This window comes from Canis aureus, chromosome 11, assembly GCF_053574225.1.
Source record: "Canis aureus isolate CA01 chromosome 11, VMU_Caureus_v.1.0, whole genome shotgun sequence".
NCBI classification, from domain to species: Eukaryota; Metazoa; Chordata; class Mammalia; order Carnivora; family Canidae; genus Canis; species Canis aureus.
In genome coordinates, this window is record NC_135621.1 from 59,051,312 (window position 1) to 59,073,039 (window position 21,728).

Sequence of the window (21,728 nt, forward strand, 5' to 3'; positions counted from 1 at the left end):
ACTAGTTGTTCTCTATAATTAAAGCAAGACATCTGTTTACATTTTTTAGTTTATTTTTTGAAGTAATCTCTGCCCAGCATGGGGTTTGAACTTTGAGCCCAAGAGTCACATGTTCTACCAACTGAGCCAGTTGGGCACCTCATTACTTGTTTACATTTTTAACAATTTTAAAATCCTGGATCCCAAGAAGTCTTGCCTGGAACTTCTTTTTCTTCATAACAAATAATTTCATCTCCCACTTTAAATTCTATCTTTTCTTCACTCAAACTGAGACCACAGTCCATTCCACTTTTGATGACTGAAATATCATCTTTATGGTGTTTCAATGAGGTTAATGAACCTTAAGAAAATACAAAAAAAAAAAAGGTACATAATACATTCAACAAATAATACCTACTAAGTGCTACGTTGTCTTGTAATAAAAACACTGAAAACTCTTTAAGTTTTATAGTACTATCATGTTATATGATGGAACTAAACACTAGGGAAACCAAAGACAAAAGGTTTGCTATAAACTAAGATTTGGTTTATAGCAAAAGATAACTAAATATCCCATTTCAAAGGTAGGCTAACTGCAGAGGATGGCATTATACTCAGTCAGGACTTAAATGAGATAAACCTTGTAAAAGACTGCAGGCAAAAGGTCAAGTTAAAGGATGGAGGTAGGGATCCCTGGGTGGCGCAGCGGTTTGGCGCCTGCCTTTGGCCCAGGGCGCGATCCTGGAGACCCAGGATCGAATCCCACATCGGGCTCCTGGTGCATGGAGCCTGCTTCTCCCTCTGCCTGTGTCTCTGCCTCCCTCTCTCTCTCTCTGGAACTATCATAAATAAATAAAAAAATTAAAAAAAATAAAATAAAATAAAGGATGGAGGTAAGCAAATATGCTGGAGAAAAGTCTAGAATACAGAGCTGGAAAGGTGGTTTGGGGCCAATTTTTAGAAGCCTAAAACAGATTACTGATTTATCAGGATTATCATTATAGGTTATTAGACTATCAGAATTTGTAAGGGAGGGAGCCTGTCGAGACCACATTTGAGTTCATAAGAAGGAAAGGCCTGAACCAGGAAATGGGAATGCAAGCCAGATTTCAGATGATGACACAGAATTAGCAGGTTTTGGTGACTGGATCAGATGTCAATTTGAAACAGACTGTGATGTTGCTTACCCTTCCAAATAACATCTCTGTTACGGATTAACTTAAATTTTTTTTGTTTTTCTAACTGTCCCTTTTGGACTCTGCAGCCGGCCACAGGAACTTTTTTCTTTCCTTCTGTTACAGTGAAGGTAGCTAGTATAGAAGCCTCACCTTAAGAAAGAAGAGAATATTGAGTGCACAGAAAATAAGATTCTGAGAAACACATAATTTCACACATTCTGTACAATAAGTGTGAAAAAAACAAACTCATGCATTGAAAGAAGTTCAGGTTTTCTTTGACTCTGCCAACTTTATTTTCCTTGACCACTATTAGAAACGTGAAATCCCTGGGTTTTGTTGGAAAAGAAAACTGCAAAAACATGTTTCCCAAAAGAATGAAGAAAAGTGGAATTCATTTTTTTTCCAGCAGAATAAAATGCACTAGAAGAGAACAGTTTACTGTCTGCTCCATTAAGAACCTGGTTTTCAGCTATCCCTCAATGTATTTTCTCAAAGAGATCATCTGTTGTTACCTGACTTATTTTTAATCTCCCCATTAGTAATTTATATCCATTTAAGAGTACTAATTCTGTAACTCTTAATTTTTCACTTAAAATTTAATTTTACAACAATGACTACTATCACACACTATCACATACCATTTACTGACGTGTTACTTGGTTCCTAGAAACCCTTGTAGGACTCAAAAGTTTTCCAAATTGTGCAAGAATATATAAAACTATGGTCATGTTTAGCAGGTCCGAAAAATATTAAAATCTCTGGGCCACAAGAACAGATAAAATGATTCAATCCATCTCAAATACATGTAGGCTTCCATCTGGCTAAGGGATATGCTAGAAAGCAAAATTTTAAATATGTGATACTTTAAACTTTCTTGTCATGGTGGATTTCTCTGCCAGCTTCCAGGACAAAAATCAATGGCTCCTGGGTACCTGTATGGCTCAGTCTGCCTTTGGCTCAGATTGTGATCCCAGGGTCCTGGGATACAGTCCTACATCAGACTTCCCCGTAGGGAGCCTGCTTCTCCTTCTGCCTATGTCTCCGCCTGTGTGTTTATGTGTGTGTCATGAATAAGTAAATAAAATCTTTTAAAAATAAAATCAATGGCTCCTTCCACAACATATATAATCTTTATCCCTCCCATCCCAGTCTAATTTGTACTACAATCGGTTGTTGATGTCTAAACTTTAGGACAAGTTCTTACCGCCTTATTTGCCTTTGTATCCCTCAGGGCAGAAGTATAACATGTTGCAGATGGCAGGCATGAAGATGAAGTTAGACTGAATAGATGTACAGTAGTCATTTTTTTCTAGAACACAAGGCTATATACTTTGCTTGCAAATGTCATTTATAGCACCTAAGATATGAATGTTTAACATTCAGTAAACACGCACCTATTGGATTCTCTTCCACAGTGCAGGGCAATCTGAAGCTCAGTTCCTCCTGAACATCTTCAATCAGACGGTAAATGATTTTGTGAAGCTTAATTTTTACTCCTTTTTTTGCAGCAGACTTCTGGATAACATTGCCCGCATTCACATTGAAGCCATATATAACACCTGGCAAGCAAACGATCGATAAAGTAGCACAAATATTGCATTAAATAAACACTTTTCTTTCAAGCAGCGACTCAAATCTAAATTGTCTTATTTCCTTCTATGTAAATTAAAAGTGAGTAGGGGAGAGGAGAAATTCTATAATTTTCCCAGGAAACTAGCATATTTTCAAATTACAAAGGATTTTATAAATTCTACTGTGCCTTGTTTAATAAGGAAAATTTCTTCACAATTTTTAAATCCAACCATTTAAGAGACAAAAGTGCCCATAGTATGCAAGGCAGCATTCTAAACAAAACTTTGGTTTTTACACCAGAGAACTAAGAAAAAACTGATTAGGGGTAAAACATTATTACATTGTTTTAATAACAATTGTATTACTAAATTATAATCTTATTGTCTACAACTTTCTTTTTGTGGTTTACTCATAAGTATTCAACTGGCCAAAAGATGCCCAATAATAGTTATTTAATTGGTAAAGTTCAAAAGTTATTTAAGAAATGAAAGAAGTTCCCTGGAGCTAACCATTTTACCAAAGAATAATGTATTTAGGGGCGCCTGGATGGCTCAGTATGTTGAGTGTCTGTCTGATTCTTAATTTTGGCTCCCATCAGGATCTCAGGGTGGTGGGATGGAGTTCTGCCCTCAGCAGGGAGTCTGCTTCTCTCTTCCCCCTGCCTCTCCCCTTGCTCACTCTCTTTCTTAAATAAATAAATAAATCTTCTTAAAAAAAAATAATAACTACAAATACTTTGGAGGAAATAAAAAAGCAAAACACTCTTGCCTTAAATAAGTGAAACAAGGCAATGCTGACAAGAGAAAAACACAACCACCTTCAAAGTCTTATCATTAAGAAATCATTCAAAACACTATCTACATTACATAACAAAGTGCTAGGCTAATCAGTGCCTAGAAAATACTTGGAATTAGCATTACAGAAAATACCTTTTCAGTAGTAGAGGTAACATCTAATTCTATTTTTTTTAAAGATTTTATTTATTTATTTGAGAAAGAAACAGAGAGAGAGAAAAGGAGCGGGGAGAGGGGCAGAGATCGTGAGGGAGAAGCAGGCTCCTCACTGAGCAGGGAGCCTAACATGGGGCTGTATCCCAGGACCCCAGGAACATGACCTGAGCCAAAGGTGGACGCTTAACCAACTGAGCCATCCAGTCACCCCAACATTTAATTCTAATCAAGTCCAATCATGAAGTACCTAAGTGATTCACTAATCACTCAATAAAACGTTGGTGCTTTGCTAGGTGACTTCGTTAAAGTGACAGTCGTGAGTCACCTTTTTGTATGTAAGTTCAACTAATAAACAGTCCCCTTGCCTTCTTACGTATTTAAAGCTAAAATCAGTGCTTGCTTTGGCAGCGCATACACTAAAGCTAAAAACAGCTTTTCATCTAAGACAGGATTTGTAAAATTACCAATTAATAGAAAATAGACAAAAATAAGATAAAGTACTGAACAAGCTGATAACAATGTTAGGAGCATTCAAAAGTCTAAATAAAAGATACAGAGAACTAATCTTGGATTGGGTGGGGAGCTGGGAGGGGGCAGAGGACAGTATCTTCAAAAAAAAAAGGAAAAAACAAGGGTATGAAAGAGTTGCTCAAGGTTGCAGTGCAGTGAAATGAGTGGAGCTATGGCTGCAATACTGTACATCCCATTCGGCTCCATGGCTGGGGCTCAACTACAGCAAGAAGGGAATGTTCATAAGGGTAAATGGCAGGTCGACTAGCCAAGCAACAAAAGACAGAAGCAAATGGTTCACAGTGTGTTCTGAGGAACACAGTTAAACAAATAGGAAAGAGAATTCTTACCATGAAATGTTTCAGCAAGGTTAACATCATTTTCACTGACATCACCCACACCAAAGTGTACTAATTGGAGTTCACACTCATGTGAAGCGTCATAGGTATTCATAATGTCCACAATGGCCTCAACGGAACCATCAACATCACCTAAATGCAGCAGAAGTTTAAAATGACTGGTTTTAAGAGGCATTAACAAACTCAAAAATGACACAAATCTATCTAAAGCCATAACAGGAATGCCATTTACCACTAAATCCACTTGGAATTAGGTTTAGCATTATAAATATCTATTTAATTTAATAAAGTTTAATGAACCGAACATACATTTACAACAAAATCAGCAAGAAAAATATTTATTAAAAACCTCCCCCAGTGCAATGCCTGAGTGGCTCAGTGGCTGAACATCTGTCTTTGGCTCAGGTTGTGATCCCAGGGTCCTGGGATCGAGTACCGCATCTGTCTATGTCTCTGCCTCTCTCTCTGTGTCTGTCATGAATAAATAAAGAAAATTTTTAAACAACAACAAAAAATCTCCCCCAGCGAGGGGTGTGCAAAAAGCTTGAAGGAGGGCAAAGGTACAAACTTCCAGTTATAAAATGTGTGAGTCATGAGGATGTAACATACAGTCTAGTGACTATAGTTAATAACACTAAATTACACATTTGAAAGTTACTAAGAGAGTAGATCTTAAAAGTTCTCATCACAAGAAAAAAATGTTTTGTAATTATGTATGGTGATAGATGTTAACTAGACTTAACTGTGGTGGTCATTTTGCAATATATACTAATATCAAATCATTATGTTGTATACCTGACACTCACATAATATTGTATGTCAATTATACCTCAATTAAAAAAAAAAATCTCCCCCGGGGCACCTGGTTGGCACAGTCAGTTAAGTGTCTTGACTCTTGGTTTTGGCTCAGGTCATGATCTCCTGGGATCATGGGTTGTGGGATCCAGCCCTATGCTGGGCTCTGCGTTCAGTGCAGAGTCTGCTAAAGTTTCTTTCTGCCCCTCTCCAACATGCTCTCTCTCAAAAAAAATCTTAAAAAAAAAAAAAAGACTCCCTCTAAATGCCAAACTATTTTTAGCTTAAATTTAATGGCCCAAATTAATTGTGAGAATGAAGAAATATATATATTCCAGAAATGAGTGTAAAGTAAAATTTTTCCAAAGTCACCTTTAATAATTATAGGAAGTACAGGTGAATCCCTTTCTTCTTTCTCTTTTGGCTTTAAAAGTTTTTGTTCTTTTTTTTCTTGATACTTTAGAAATGATCTCTCCTTCCAGTGCAAAGTGCCATACTTCTCACGGGCTTTCTGATGTGCTTCTTGGTGTTCCTTTCGCTTTTCTTCTAATATTTTCAGATCCTCTTTATTTTTCTCCTGTTCTTGCTCATACTTCCTCCAGTCAACAACTGCACGTGCCCTTCCCTGTGAAGCCATTATTTAACTAGATAAAAACCAGTAACTTATAGGTTAAAAGCCTTGTGTTTTTCCCCAACTTTAGCTTTCTTAACTCATACATGAAGCTACTAATTCCATAAATTTCAGGAAATTTTTATAAAACTTTAATCTGGGGATTTTGTGTATAACAGCTGATCTAATTTAAAAATATTACCTCAAATTTAAAATAATTCTATAGCCAAATTCTAAAATGGCATTATTAGCCTCTCATAGGCCCTTATAGTCTACAACTATTTGTTAACATAAATATACTTACTTGGTATAACACTATAGATTAATATTTATAATCATTGAATCATATCTAATATATAGGAATTAAGCTTGATATACCTCAGATTCTACTTCAAGAATTTCATCTCCTGCAGAAGGGAGGTCTCTCCAGCCTACAATTCCCACTGGCATGCTGGGATAGGCCTCTTGGATTGGTTTTCCATTCTCATCAAACATTAAGCGTACTTTTGCCCAACTCTTTCCAGCAACCAGAATCGAGCCTTTCCTCAAAGTTCCTCTTTGAATTATAGCTGTAGTAACGGGACTAAAATGAAAATAAACGTATATATTCTTACTGACAGAATCTAAGAACACTTTCTTAAGTAGAGCAAAGATCTTTATGAGCCTTAAATATATATAATATGTACACAAGGGCTAAGTTTCTCAAGCACTTTTTCACTACAGAAACATTTCTACTTAATTGCCAAAAGGTAGAAGCAAACCAAATGTCTATCAATTGAAGAACAGAGATAATGCAGTATATACACACAATGGAAAATCATGCAAGCTTTAAAAAAAGGAAAGCCCTGTCATATGCTCCAACATGAATGACCTTAACTCAAGAACATTATGCTAAGTGAAATAAGCCAGCAAAAAGGACAAACACTGTATGATTCTATTCATACGAAGTGTCTAAAGTAGTCAAAATCATAGAAAAAGAGAATTGAAAGATAGTTGCTAAGGGTTGGGGGGAGGTAGGAGGGGAAATTAGGGTTTCATGGGTGTAAGGGTTTCAGTTTTACAAGATTAGAAAGTTCTAGAGATCTTTTGTATAACAATATGAATATATTCAATACTATTGATCTATACACTTAAGAATGGAAGAATGGTTAAGGTGGTAAATTTAATGTTATGCTTCTTTTATCACACTTTTTTAAAATAGGAAAAACAGGGATCCCTGGGTGGCGCAGCGGTTTAGCGCCTGCCTTTGGCCCAGGGCGCGATCCTGGAGACCTGGGATCAAGTCCCACGTCAGGCTCCCTGCATGGAGCCTGCTTCTCCCTCCGCCTGTGTCTCTGCCTCTCTCTCTCTCTCTCTGTGACTAAATAAATAAAATCTTAAAAAATAAAATAAAATAAAATAGGAAAAACAAAAACGAGTTCTTACAAGCTAATGATAGTGAAGGCTGCAGATAGCTGCGTGTTCTGAGAGAATCCTAATCCTCTTTCTGTAACTCATTTGTTAAGCAGTGAAACGTTTTGCTGATAGGGAGAAAAATTAAAGAAGAGAAGAGCAATGCAAAGACCTTGCTATATATTATATTAATGAGTAAGGACATAAAGAATTTAGGAATCCTAAAATGCAAAAATTGCTATTTCATTCCAATTTGTTGGTCTATACGGCTTTATTTACCAATCCAGTAAAACCAGTGAGGAAAATATTCAAGCAAAGTGGACTACTCACCTCATCTAAGACTAGCAGATACATACAGATAGTTGCTATGGTCTACTGATAACTGCATTTTTGTGTTCTGTGTGCTAGTGCAATAAATCCTTTTCAAAACAAATGCTTTGAAAATACTGTTCATGTCTAATAATAATATACAATAAAAATAATACTTATTTAATCAAGTCACAAAAACAACAAAAAAAATTATTAAAAAGCAAGCATTTTAACAGTCCTACCCTCTTCCTTTGTCTGTGAAAGATTCTATTACTGTTCCTTCTACTGGACCAGTGGGGTCTGCTTTCAATTCTAACATTTCTGCCAAAGCAATCGTTGCCTCTGCCAAAGCCATCAGATTATCACCCTTCAACAACAACAAAAAGGCTTTAATATACAATAATAAAATATTATCTGAAATTTAAATATCAGGGTCAGAAAGCCAAATAATCCTTCACAGTTATATTATACTTTTCTCTTTAAGTATTAAAATTATGAATCATCCAATTAGAAAGGAAGCAAGGAAAGGAGGAAGGGAGGGAGGAAGGCAGGAAAGAACAAAGCAAAGAAAAGCAGAAAACCTGATCCAGGGATAGGTCTATCAAGGAAGAAAAGCTATTTTATTAAAAGCATTGCCATTATTGGTACTTGTTAATACCCTTTCATAAATACTTCATTCATTCTCTCTCCTCCATCTGTCTCTGTAATTGTATCTTCTTCCTCTCACTTTCTTTACAATGCTACTTTGCATTTTAAGTTCTATATAACTGAAGGAGCTTTCATATCTATTATTTCATTTGACCAACTTAAGAATGCTATAAAATAAGTAAACCAAACATTACTTACTCTTGTCAAATAAATAAGGAGAAAACATACAGACTAGACTCTAAGACACACTCTGTAATCACCGAGCTGTGCCACCTTGAAGAATCACTTCACCTCCCTCAACCTCCTTTTCTCAACTGTAAAATGAGGAAACTAGATTAGATGATTGTTTCACCTTTAATGATCTATGTTCACTATGCTTTCTAGGGCTCCAAGATCACACAGCTGATTAAGTAGTGATGGAACTGGAACTGATATGCAAGGGACTTTTCCATTCTCTGCGTCAGCTAAGAGATGGCTCAGTTGTCAGAGTATAAAACAATGGAGGCAAGTGTAAACAAAGCTGATGAAATACTCTACTCACTTATCCACTTATTACTAGTATCTATTTCAATTTACAAAATGCTGCTCTGAAAAGCAGAACTGGAGTATTTCTTTGCATCAAGGGTCCTCTATCTCTACTTGGAAAAAAAGGATTCATCTTACTTCCTGCCACTTCCTCCCAATTGCTTCCATTTCCCAGGAATCATCTCTGCCATGCCTCCAAGTTTGCCTAAGCAGCATCTCCTGATATCTGGGCAGAAAAGGTGATCGTCTTCAAATGTTTTAATCTTGTCATATAGCTTTCAGAGTGCAATGGCAATTGAGGTATAGTGGAAAGATAAAACAAGGTGGCATGTTATGAATTTCACAGAAAAAGAGACATGGCTTTACTATTGATGGAGGCATGATTGGTGAGCATTTTAGAGGTAACAAATTTAGGAAATCTAAAGATAAAATGAGACTTAACAAGAGGGAGGTGGCCAAATATAGTACCATCCCTTCAGTGAATGATGAGGAAAATAAAGTATTATATATTATGCATAAACCATGGAATATGGTAAGAATGGACAAAAAACGAAATTGTTACTTAGCAGCAAACTGCTTATAAGAGAACTGGAAAATGATGTCACAAAGCAGGTGTTTTTCAATTAAAAAGAATCAGAAAAGAAAAATGTCAATCAAAAAAGACAATTTCAATTAGAAAAGAATTGGTCATTTGAAAGAAAAGGAATTTAAAAGAAAATGGAATTCACCATAAATAACCTAAAACCTACAGCAATCTAATTCATAAAAACACTGAATCAATCAATAACAAACTGAACTCAAAGGTTTTATCTTTGTATTAGTGAAATTTTTGTTTAAATCCTCATTAAATACCCTAAGACCTTTTCTATGTTTTTTCACTATAAAAACAAGTACTTACTATAAATTAGATTTCATTTCTGCTTAAAACAGTCTTCAGCAGCTTACTATCACCCTATCCACATCATTTACCATTTGTTCCCATTCTTAAGTATCTCACAATAAGAAAAGCATTAGGTCTGGACTTGATCCCCCACTGTTCAGCTATCTAACCCTGGACTGGTGACTGACCTTTCTGAGCCTAATTTCTAATCTGCCAAACCAAGACAACGATACCAGCTTTGCCTAATACTACAAAGAATTTTTAAACAACAGAAATTATATGTATCAAAATGCTGTTTATGTGCACTACGTGCATTATATACAACAGGCCCATCTGAACTTATTAGCTCCTAAGTCATTTACCGTGACTGCAGAGATGTGCACTGCTTGGACATCGCCTCCATAATCCTCACACACCACATCATAAGCTAGCAGTTCTTTCTTCACTTTTTCAGGATCAGCCTCAGCTTTGTCACATTTGTTTATGGCAAGTACAATAGGAACTGAAAGAGGTAAAATGAGTGCAGATGAGGACACCTTCAACTCCAGGTATTGACAATGGAAGGCATCAATCTTTTCTGGCTTTCTCTTTACTCAGTAGATGTACTAAACTAAGAGATCTTAAAAAAAAAAAAAAAAAAAAAAAAAAAAAACCTGCTTTAGACACTCCCTACACTGCTTTCTGCACATAAAGGATTCTGGATGTGAAATGTCAAAACTATCATTATAAACAGATTTTGAGTTAAGAACAGATACCTAAGATGATAATAAACAAACAAAACACAACATTTTGAGTAAAGAAAGGCCTATCTTTAAACCTGCATGTAAGATCAGCAACTATACTAAAGATAATCTCCAGAAAAAAAATCAAGAGAAGATTCTCATCCAATACTAAACCACTAGATCATTTGCCTCTTCTTTCCAGGAGCTATTAAGTCATTGTTAAAGCCTAACATATCACCCTGGAGTGACACAAAGGAGCATTGTTGTAAACTTTCTCTTAGGATTTACAGCAACTCTTCATTCATACACACTTACTTTAGTGACTCAGTAGATTCTCAATAAACATTTGCATAATGAATGAACCAAATAATCATATAATCTACTTGTCAATATTAAACATACCCTCCCATTAGAGAAATCACATAAAATGCTAGAAGATAATTCTCTGGTTGAGTTTCAACGACTTTTGCAATTTTCTCAGGTATCAAAAGAAATTGAAAACAGACACAAAAAAGTTATACAATCCACAACGTACTATTAGAAAAATTACATTGCATATGGATGAGCTAAAATTTAACAAAGATAAGAGAATTAGAAGAATTAGGTATAGGAAGCATGCTTGTAAGAAATTTACCCTATCACAACCACCTGCTTTGTTATGGGAATCCCTGACAAATTTATCACTCTCTTCCTTTTGTTATAGTCCCTCAAATCATTAAGAACATAGTCCATTCCACAAAGGCAGTTTTGAGGAATTAAAAAGGAAAAAGAGTAACCCTGGAAACTAAAAGGCCAGATTCCCAATGTGGACATGATGAAAAGTAAGTGTAACTGGAGGCAGTTCCTGTCATTCTCTGGTTCTTAGTTTTCATGCTGTAAGAAAAGAACTTATCTAGAGTGTGACTGTCAACCTTTCTTTTTTTCTCTTGCCAACCAACCTAGGGGAATAGGATGTACTCTCCATCAGGTACATTTTCTGCTATCTCAAGATATTTTCTCAGTGGGCATAGGGTTTACATCAGAGTAAGAATGAATATACAAAGTATATGTGTGGGAGGGTGGCTATTACTACAGTTTTTAAATGAAAAAGAAAGGGAGAAGATAGCTAAGTCATTTTCTAAAAGTTTCAATTTTACACCTTTGACCAAATAAGAACTTATTTAAAGGACAGGAAGGAAAAGTTTCTCTTTAGAGAAGAATTCCAGGCAATAAATGAACAAGGAATAACAGAAACGGAATATCACCACATTACAACTCCTAATGTATTTAGGTGATAGGTACACAGGAGTTCATTGTTCTATTCTTACTTTTAGAACTCAAATTTTCCAGGATAAAAAGGTTTTTTAAAAAGTCATTTAAAAATAATTAAATTCTCACATCATGCCAAGTAAGTAAACTGTATTGGAAGGACTGTATTTGTGATCCCAGGTCCACACATGAATCCTACTACACCCTTTTTAGTAGTTATGTCTGTGGAAAAACAATTCAACTGTCCTTGAGCCTTATCTTTTCACAAGTATAATAATCCTGGGATTTCCAGGAAGATTAAAGGGCCCCAGAATAGTGACTCTACATGCTGGATCCTTTAAAACAAAACAAAACAAAAAAAAAACCACCTTCCTTCCTGACACCTAAGTCAGCCACATGGTACCTTGAGCATCTCTGGCATGCTGAATAGATTCTACAGTTTGTTTCATCACTCCATCATCTGCAGCTACAACCAATATAACAATGTCAGTGACCTGAGCACCTCTGGCTCTCATTGCTGAGAAAGCAGCATGTCCTGGAGTATCAAGAAACGTTATCCTTTCCCCAGAAGGCAGAGAGACTGTGGAAACAGAAATCCAAGAACACCATAGACTCAAATATGTCCTTTCTTAAAAGAAAGGAATATATGTGAAATTATCAAACAGAATCAATAATTCTTTAAAATAATTTATTCCTTCTGTTAACCTTAATCAGGAACAATACAGATCATCATTTCACACTGAGAAATGTAACAACACAGTGAAATCTTTAGTGTTTTCTTTTCATGTAATAAATTCAAACTAAAATACTTCCTATTTCTAGAATATGCTTTTCAAAAATGTACCAATTAGTATCTAATCTGGAGACCAACAGCTATATAGGCAATTCTCCCCTTCATTAGCAAACATCAGTTGCACAACTGCCTTAAGCAACAAAGGCAATACAGTATACAGTTAGGAGCTAAGGATTTGAGCTCAAACTCAGCCTCAAGTATAAATCTTGGCTTTGCCACTTACTAGCTGTGTACCTTGAATGAGTAATTTAATCTGCACAAGCCTCAGCCTCCTCATCTATAAGTAGGAATATTAATACCTACCTTGTGATGTCGTTGTGAAGGTTAAAAACATAAAACATATAAATAAAATGTTCACCACAGTGCTGGGCACATGCTAGGTGCTCAGTAAATGGTAGCTGTTATTTAATTATTAGTAACAACATTATCACAATCTAGCATTGAAGAATTGTAGGTTCATTAAAAAAAAAAAAAAAAACAAAAAACAAAACTAAGAATGAGCCAGAATAAAAAAGATAATATAAATTTCTTCTTATACAATGTACAATATAAGCTTTATGAAACCACCTGCCCTATACTTCATCAGACCAATGACTTTAAGCTTTAGGCTTCCCTTTTATTTGAATTTGTCTATCTCATATTATGACACTTTGGTTTAAAAAAATAGTATGTGGGGTTTCCAGGCACATTGTAAGGTAATGTGTGTTCATACCAAGAAAGGCACCAATGTGCTGAGTGATGCCTCCAGCTTCCATTGCTGCCACTTGAGTTTTTCGCAGTTTGTCAAGTAACGTCGTTTTCCCATGATCAACATGGCCCATTATAGTAACAACTGGGGACCTTGGGATTAATAAAGCTGGATCTGCCTGAGGCCTATAATTAACAGCAAAGGAGTTTCATTTCTTAAATATCTTTATAGCCAGTGAATTGGTTTGCAGTCATCTCTGTAAACTACCATTAACAATAAAACCCAACATTTGGCTTTCATTAGATATAAATATCTTCCTCTTCCATAAATACAATCAATGAATGACCTATGACAAGATATATAATGACTGCCCATGTACAGTTGGCATCTTCATAACAACAAGCACACGGAATAAAATTTTTAAGTTCAGGATCAATATACACACTCGGCAAACTAAGAAAAACAACCTGCAGAGTTTTATAACCTAAATATACTTTATGATGTTTTAAACACTTTGAAGAAAAGTTTATACTCCCATATCATTTTAACTACAAAAAAAATTTAAGGTATATCTTTCTGTTATAAAGTGTGAATAAAACTATACGGTCTCCATCCCCCAATATACATGGTTAAGTTTTACCTTTTTACAGCATCTTTATTTTCTCTGACTTTGTCCTGTTTTAATTTGCTCCATTTTAACTTCATCCTCGTCTTCTTTATTACTTCTTTGATCCACACTTCATCTAAATGTGAGTGTGCTTCTAGTGAATCTATGTCAGTATCAGTGTTCATTAAAGCTTCAAATACACAATCTGGGTGGAACAGATAAGACCTTTTAGGATCATGAGTTAAATGTTCACAAAAGTGACCTCTATTAATAAATGTCTATATATAAACAGTAAACTCAGTGAGAATAACTACGTGAGCTATTCTTCTAATGTTAACAAATTACAAACAAAGTCAAAGAAAATAATCTTTAAAATGTGATCATTTATATTAAGGACATTACTGCACTCATAAATATTTGAGTATTTATGTACCTTATGAATCATCTGAGCCACCAATAAAACATCACATGTTGTACACATTTATATTGAGCAGTTTATCACAGCCTAGTTCTTTGAAAACTTGTGGTTACATACGTCATGCATATATAAATGTGCATATATAATGTGCGTGCATATATAGTTCATTCTCATTATTCACGGTGAGTATGTCCTAAACCCACCACAAATACTGAATTAGCAACTACTAAACCATCACTCCAAGGGGAAATACAAGGTTAGGTTCCTTCAGTTCCTGATCACATCTTCATTAGCCAATCAACACACATTTTGTTTTATGTGTTTCTGTTTCAAGACACCTTATTTAATATATACTGTTGACTCAGTAACATCCAACTCACAGCTAAAAGCCCTAAAACCGGTGCATGAACAAAGTTTGTCTAACTCATGTATTTTCTCTGTAAAGCACATGATAGCCTTCTTGCAGTTAGTAAACAGCACTTCATTTAGCACTCAGCTTAGAGCCAATTTAATCAGCAAAATCAACAAAAAGGATAAAAACGTGAAAACGTCACTAAGCCACAAAATGACACTTATTTGCAACATGAGAGCTAAAGCAAGAAGGTCGAGATTTACCTAGTTGAACCTCCGCTAGGAATGTGTGATTGGGCAACTCAAATTTTTCACTGCTCCACACGTGTCCAAGAATGACTGTGAAAGCACTGTGAATACTGATTTGGTGGCTACAAGTACATTTTAGAGAATAGGGCAATACAAAATCTCCACATAACAAGGATCAACTGTATGCACGTGTGTTGTGTACACACACACACACAGAGTTTCTCAGAATATACATACGTACAATTTATTTATTTATTTATTTATTTATCCATTTAGGATGTCCAAAAAGTCTTAAAATATAGGAAAAATATTTACTTGGTGTTCTTCTTTGCATTTTATTTAATATACTTTTTTTTCATTTCAGTCATATTTCCCTGTAGATGATAAATAAATTTATCTGTGATAATGAAATAAGTAGTTTTATGCTTCTTAACTTTTAATCACCCTTTAAATATGTATTTTGAGAAAAAGACAAGAGAGAAAGGCATTCTCAAATAAGCAAAACATTATACAATAAAGAATATCCTATTCACCACTGTGCAGGTAAATGTTTACTCACAAGACTCTCAAAAGAAAAAAAAAATTTCACTGATTGTTACAGCATTTCCCAACTTCCATTGTGCAAAAACTTCCACTATAGTTGATTTCAGCTACCAACATGAAGTCACCAAACACAGAGATGGAAAGAGATGCACAGTAGCATACCATTATATAGTATTCCTACCATATAGGAACATGGGCATAAATAATCTCAAGAACACAAAAAATAGCAAAACTCAGTAAAAGAATTAGGAGTTCAGGGGTTCAATGAGTATTTATTACCTTTGTTTATGATTTAATTTTTGTAATGGTTATGTTTACCAGCTCACCTACTTCCTTAGTTAGCAATCGGCTGAAAAACTGGTGCAAGCCAGCCCCACACATCACTGATCCTACTCTGTAATAATGCTAAGATATCCTTTCCTATATATATCCTCACCACATCCTTTCCCAAGAAAACAGTTTAAAAGACTGAAACAGTACAAATTTTCTATATGGATATGCACTCAGAGAACAAAAAATCCATATAAATTATAATGAGGAGAATTATGTTTCTAATAATGCTAAAATCCCTAATAATCCAGTAACTACAGTTTTCCAAGGTTATCCTAAACTTATGAAAATAACTTCTACAGAGATAATCTATTTCCCTCTATACTAAATGCATTTAATGTTAATATATTATTTTATCTTAAATATTTACAAGTAGAAAAGTACCTAAAGCATTTGAACCAGAAATATTACATCTGAAGTTATTTTAATTTACCCAGAGGAGGGAAAAAAAAAATCTACTCACAGTGCTAAAATAGTAGTTAAAAATAGTCACGGGATCCCTGGGTGGCGCAGCGGTTTGGCGCCTGCCTTTGGCCCAGGGCGCGATCCTGGAGACCCGGGATCGAATCCCACATCGGGCTCCTGGTGCATGGAGCCTGCTTCTCCCTCTGCCTATGTCTCTGCCTCTCTCTCTCTCTCTCTGTGACTATCATAAATAAATAAAAATTAAAAAAAATTAAAAAAAAAAATAGTCACCATCTTCTTCTTCCTTTTTTTTTTTTTTAAGTAGGCTCCATGCCCACCATGGAGTCCAACCCGGGGCTTAAACTCACGACCTTGAAACTGAGATCTGAGCTGAGATTAAGAGTCTCAAGTTTAACTGACTGAGCCACCCAGGGGCTCCCAAAATTTTCACCATCTTTAATTTAAATGAGATGAAAATATAACACTAAATAAGCTTCAAATAGATAACTTTTATTTAAATCATGGCATATCAGTTTTGGATCTAGAGCACCCATCTATAGGATTAAATTTATGTTGTAATTACAGTTTATTTAGCAATACAAAAGAATTATTAGTTATGGGTGTGGAGGGAGGCAAGATTTAAAAAAAAAGAATCTTCGGGAGCCTAGGTGGCTCCATCAGTTGACCATCTGCCTTGTGATTTTGGCTCAGGTCTTGATCTCATGGGTCATGGGATCAAACTTGCCTCTGGCTCCCCACTCAGCAGGGAGTCTGCTTGGAATTCTCTTTCCCTTTCCTTCTGCCCCTCCTCACATTTGTGCTGCTCCTGCTCTCTCTCTCGCTCTAAAATAAATAAATAGAGCTTAAAAAAAATCCGTATCTTTAACGATAAACATAGATTTATGGATATGTTAATTATCACTGGCTTGTGCATATATTATACTTATTACTCCATTCTTTCTGCTTTCATATATGAAAATTGCCAATAATAAAAGTCTTAAAAATCACATCTACTACCAATGTTATTTATAAAGTCCTATCAATACAGTTTTCCTTGGAGAAACTGTCAATGATGCAGCCATACGTATTTGTTCTCTTAAACTTTTCTAATGAAATGATTACATAACCCAACTGCAAAGTTATAAAAATCCAAGACTGGGTGAACTTTCTGTTCTTTGTAAGAATGTACATTACAGAGAGTAGTAACCCTTTCAGGTAGGAAATACATTAAAATTCTATCTCTGCTGTAATTTACAAAATAATAATTCTTGAGAGATAATCTGGTCTGTGAATAAGACCATGGTCTTGATAGCCATACTCCCTGAATTCAAATCCTGGATCTACCTGGCTCATACTAACTGTGGCAATTATTTATCCTCTCCATGCCACAGTTTCTCAACTGGGGATAATAAATGGGGATAATAATTATACTTATCTCTAGTGTACTATGAGAATTACATGAATTAATATGTATAAAACACTGGTACATAGTAGCAGCTCAATAATAGTTATTATTTTTCTTTTTTCCAAGAGTCTGCTTTGTCACTTTATTTTGCTACAATAGGCTATTTCTTATTTAATGAATTTTAATGTTAATTTATAATGAGAACTCAAATTCTGTTCCAATAATCCTAAAGTGGTAGTAAATACACCAACAGTGCAATGAAGGAATAAAAAAATGACAATGATGCTAAACATTTATAAGTAAAAACAGTATTATTAAAAGTTGTTACTACAAATATTTTTCTGCTGGCACTATAGATATTGTTGCAATGAGTGAAAAAAGAAAGTCAGAAATTATAGACAACAAAGGGAAAGTATAAATACAGTCTCTCAGTCCAAAAACATTCTTTGGACTTCCTCTATAAACCTACAGAATTTCTGAGAAGGGTTAGTACAGAGAAGAAAATCTTTTCCACTTTTATTAAAAGAAAAATCTTAGAGAACTATATTTAGCTAAGATATAAGACACTACAGTTTGTGACCTAAAGTGAAAAATACTGGAATGATTTAACATCTTTTTAAGCCACCAGTCTCATTTTCATCTTTGACTGTCTTAGTCTCATTGCAAATAAAAATTCCATTGTGGGAATATTCAATGTTCCCACATTTTTCCTTATAAAATTATCTGACCCACCTATGTCTTTTTCCATTGCTCTGGCCAGTTCCTCAACAGTCATTCCAATCCATACCTCCACCTCCTTTTTGGATTTTGTTGAAGATAACGGAGGTTTCTGTGATCTTTCTTCCTGTTAAAAATTCAGGACGCAGACAGAAGGAAGAAAAAATTAAGTGACAACAGATTTATTCTGGAATATCTATCCATAATCACAGCTCTGATTCCTACCAACTAATATTCACACAGATAGTTAAACCTTAGACTAAAATTCACAATCTTCCACCTCTAATTCACTATTATATACTGATTTCCAGGTAATCGAATTCATCAGCATTACTAAACAACAAACTAGAACTTCCCTTTTTCACAAAGACTCACTGCCTGGAGTGTAGCATTAAGGAATAAAGATTATGTAAATGACAAAACACCCAAAATGGATTTCTACTCATGCCTTAGCACTTTCATTTCAGACCAAATAACAGAGTAACTGACAGAAATCTATAACTACCTTTTTTGTTACTAGAAGCCTATATTGAGATAAAGCTGCCCCAATGACCAGGTCTGTTTGCCAAGGCCAGACGCAGGGCTGAGCTGTCCACACAGGATAAGCAGATGAAAACACATGACTCCACTGTGCTAACATTCTTCTTTGACCCAGGCTGTGCAGCTGCCTAAAGACAGCGTGACATCGTAGCAAGTTCTCCAATTTCAGTATCTTCAGGTTCATATTGCCCCTGGAAAAATTTTTAGCATAATATTTTGGTTAATATTAAAATCAAGTTAGCAAATATTAATTGGATATCTATTCCATGAAAAGCACTGTGCCAGAATTACAACAATAAGCAAAGCTGGATTCCTGCCCTGAAAGAGCTCACAATCTAATTAGAGAGATGGGATTCCATACTAACTACTCTCTAGATGTTAATCACCATCACCGTTAATGTTCCTACCAGGCCAGAACTGAAATACAACTTACAAAGGGATTTTTTTATTTTTCTTTTTTTATAATTTTTTTTAAAGATTTTATTTATTTATTCATAGAGACACAGAGAGAGAGAGAGAGAGAGAGAGAGAGAGGGAGGGAGTTAGAGACACAGGCAGAGGGAGAAGCAGGCTCCATGGAGGGAGCCTGATGCGGGACTGGATCCCTGTTCTCCAGAATCATATCCCGGGGCTGCAGGTGGCGCTAAACTGCTGCGCCACCGGGGCTGCCCAGGATTTTTTTTTTTTTTTTTCATTCTTGAAACATCAGCTAACCAGATCACAACTAGAGTGATTTTTCTAAAATGCGAACTTGAACTCATCAGCTCTTTGCTAAACACCCTGCAGTGGGTGGCCATCACCTCCAGTGTCAAGTGCAACTTCGAATCATGCTATCTAAGGACTCATTACCTGCCTTCTGCAAACCTCTCACTTCATTTCTTACTCATTGTCCCCTCACTCCTATCTCCAAGCTTTTATTATTCTGATCCCCTTGTAATCCCTAATAGTCATCTAATTTTTGAACCTTTGCATATGCTCTCTTCTTGGAATTCTTTCAACCCTCAATATTCTTCCCTCTTTCCACCTCCCTCTCCCCACCAAAAAGATGCTTTAGAGTGGGAAGAAGGCATCTAATAAGTATCTATTGAATAATGCCTTTTGAATATTGTTCTCGGAATGAAAGAAAAGTTACCTGAAAGGAAACTGCAACAGAACTCAATAGTATCGTCCAGAACTCAAAAGAGTATAGTCATTTTTCTCCTTGAGTCTTCTTTCTGCTCTCAGGACTGCCATTTCTACAGATTTGCTTTCTTAGCTTCTAAGGAAAGGAGCGACTAAAATAATGTAGATGTGCCCGTTTCCGTCTCAGCAAACACTTCCTGAGTACCACCTTCCAGACATAACATTTGAGAATATGTTGATTCAGAGTTTAATAAGCCAGAGTCCCTTCCTTCAGAGTTTACTGTCTTTAAAAAGTTCCGATTTCATGATTCTCAGGCACATGAAACACCTGAAGAATGGCACATTTAAAAAAATTTTTTTTTTAATTTTTATTTATTTATGATAGTCACAGAGAGAGAGAGAGAGAGGCAGAGACACAGGCAGAGGGAGAAGCAGGCTCCATGCACCGGGAGCCCGACGTGGGATTCGATCCCGGGTCTCCAGGATCCGCCCTGGGCCAAAGGCAGGCGCCAAACCGCTGCGCCACACAGGGATCCCACATTTTAAAAATCTTATTTAGGGCAGCCCGGGTGGCTCAGCGGTTTAGCGCCACCTTCCGCCTAGGGCATGATCCTGGAGACCTGGGATCGAGTCCCACGTCAGGCTCCCTGCATGGAGCCTGCTTCTCCCTCTGCCTGTGTCTCTGCCTCTCTCTCTCTCTCTCTCTCTCTCTGTCTCTCATGAATAAATAAAATCTTAAAATGTTTTTTAAAAAAAATCTTATTTAGGTACCTGTCCTCGGCTTAACAAGGAAAGGGATTCCTTTAGGAAAAAAAAAAAAAATGTCTTAATGCATCTAAAACCAGACTCAACAAGGGCACGGGTTAATGGAATGCGAGGAGATTAACCAACGTACAGACAGGTAACAGGAAGGAATCAGCAAAATAACATTAAGGGCAATAAATCCAGGTGTGAGAACGGGAAGGACCCTTACTTGTTACTTATTCCAAGCTCCTCATTTTACAGAAAAGGAACCCGGTTTCTCCGATGTCACACCACCAGCTAATGACAGGTCTGGAGGCCAAGCTGTCTGACCCCCGGGTCTTTCGCAGCCAGGATTTCCTTATCACGGACTCTGAACAGAGATGCGGGCAACACTCGGCGGCGTCGGTGGGCGCTGTCAGCCTTGGAATTTACCTGGAAGGTAAAAGGGAGTCAGGATAGAAAAAAAAGACTGGTGTGGCTTGGCCTCGAACCTGGATCCCAAGGGGCCGCGAGGCGAACACGGCGCCCGCCGCGCCTGCGCGGGGCTCGCGGGGATCACACGCACCGCCGACAGGCTTCCGGGGGCTCGCTGTGTACAGGCGGTGCCGCTGCCCCTCCAGGCCAAACAAAAGACGCCCTCCCGGGGCCGACCCGGCACACGGACCGCACTCACCTGGCGGCCGCGTCAGGCGCTGAGCGTCGGGATTCAGGAGCAAAGCGGGGATCACCTTGCGGCTCCGGGATGCTGCCCGTCAGTCCGTCCCCGACACGGTCCCCCTCGGACTTCCGGTGCCGCCGGAAGCGGTCCTCCCCGGAATTCGGACGGCGGAGTCCCAAGGAGCTGCGGCGGCCAGAACTGGGGGGGGCCGGGAGGCGGTGGGTGCGCGTTGCAGCTGCGTCCGCGGGGTCCGCCGCGGGTCGGGGGCGCCTCTGCAACCCTCCCCTTCCTGGGAGGTCACTTACTGCCGCCGGGGCGGGCGGGCGGGCGGGGGGCTGGAGCCGCCCTGATGCTGAAATGTGATGGAGGTGATTGCTAGGCTTTTCAAAGACGCGTGCCCAAGGAGGGGGAGATGTTTTCCAAATTACCTGAGCGGAACCCTTCATCACTGTCAAGGTCATGGGAAACGAGAAAAGACCGT

General features: G+C 37.1%; 1 protein-coding gene across 2 annotated transcripts; it reads right to left on the minus strand.

Moving 5' to 3' along the window:
• Positions 1-35: 35 nt before the first annotated feature.
• Positions 36-21,418, minus strand: MTIF2 (mitochondrial translational initiation factor 2). Of its 2 annotated transcripts, XM_077915417.1 has the most exons (15): positions 21,263-21,418; positions 20,819-21,021; positions 18,689-18,914; positions 18,199-18,310; positions 13,799-13,970; positions 13,183-13,343; positions 12,081-12,257; positions 10,070-10,209; positions 7,897-8,021; positions 6,332-6,536; positions 5,716-5,968; positions 4,540-4,680; positions 2,552-2,716; positions 1,167-1,307; positions 36-340 (listed from the first exon to the last, which is right to left on the minus strand). In XM_077915417.1, exons 3-15 carry the CDS (start codon positions 18,905-18,907, stop codon positions 168-170), a joined length of 2,184 nt encoding a protein of 727 aa, XP_077771543.1. In that variant the 5' UTR covers positions 18,908-18,914; positions 20,819-21,021; positions 21,263-21,418; the 3' UTR covers positions 36-167. The 2 variants fall into 2 exon arrangements, with proteins under 2 accessions (XP_077771543.1, XP_077771544.1); XM_077915418.1 differs by lacking the exons at positions 13,183-13,343; positions 18,199-18,310; positions 18,689-18,914; positions 20,819-21,021; positions 21,263-21,418 and having other exon boundaries at positions 13,799-13,936.
• Between the last annotated feature and the right edge of the window lie 310 nt (positions 21,419-21,728).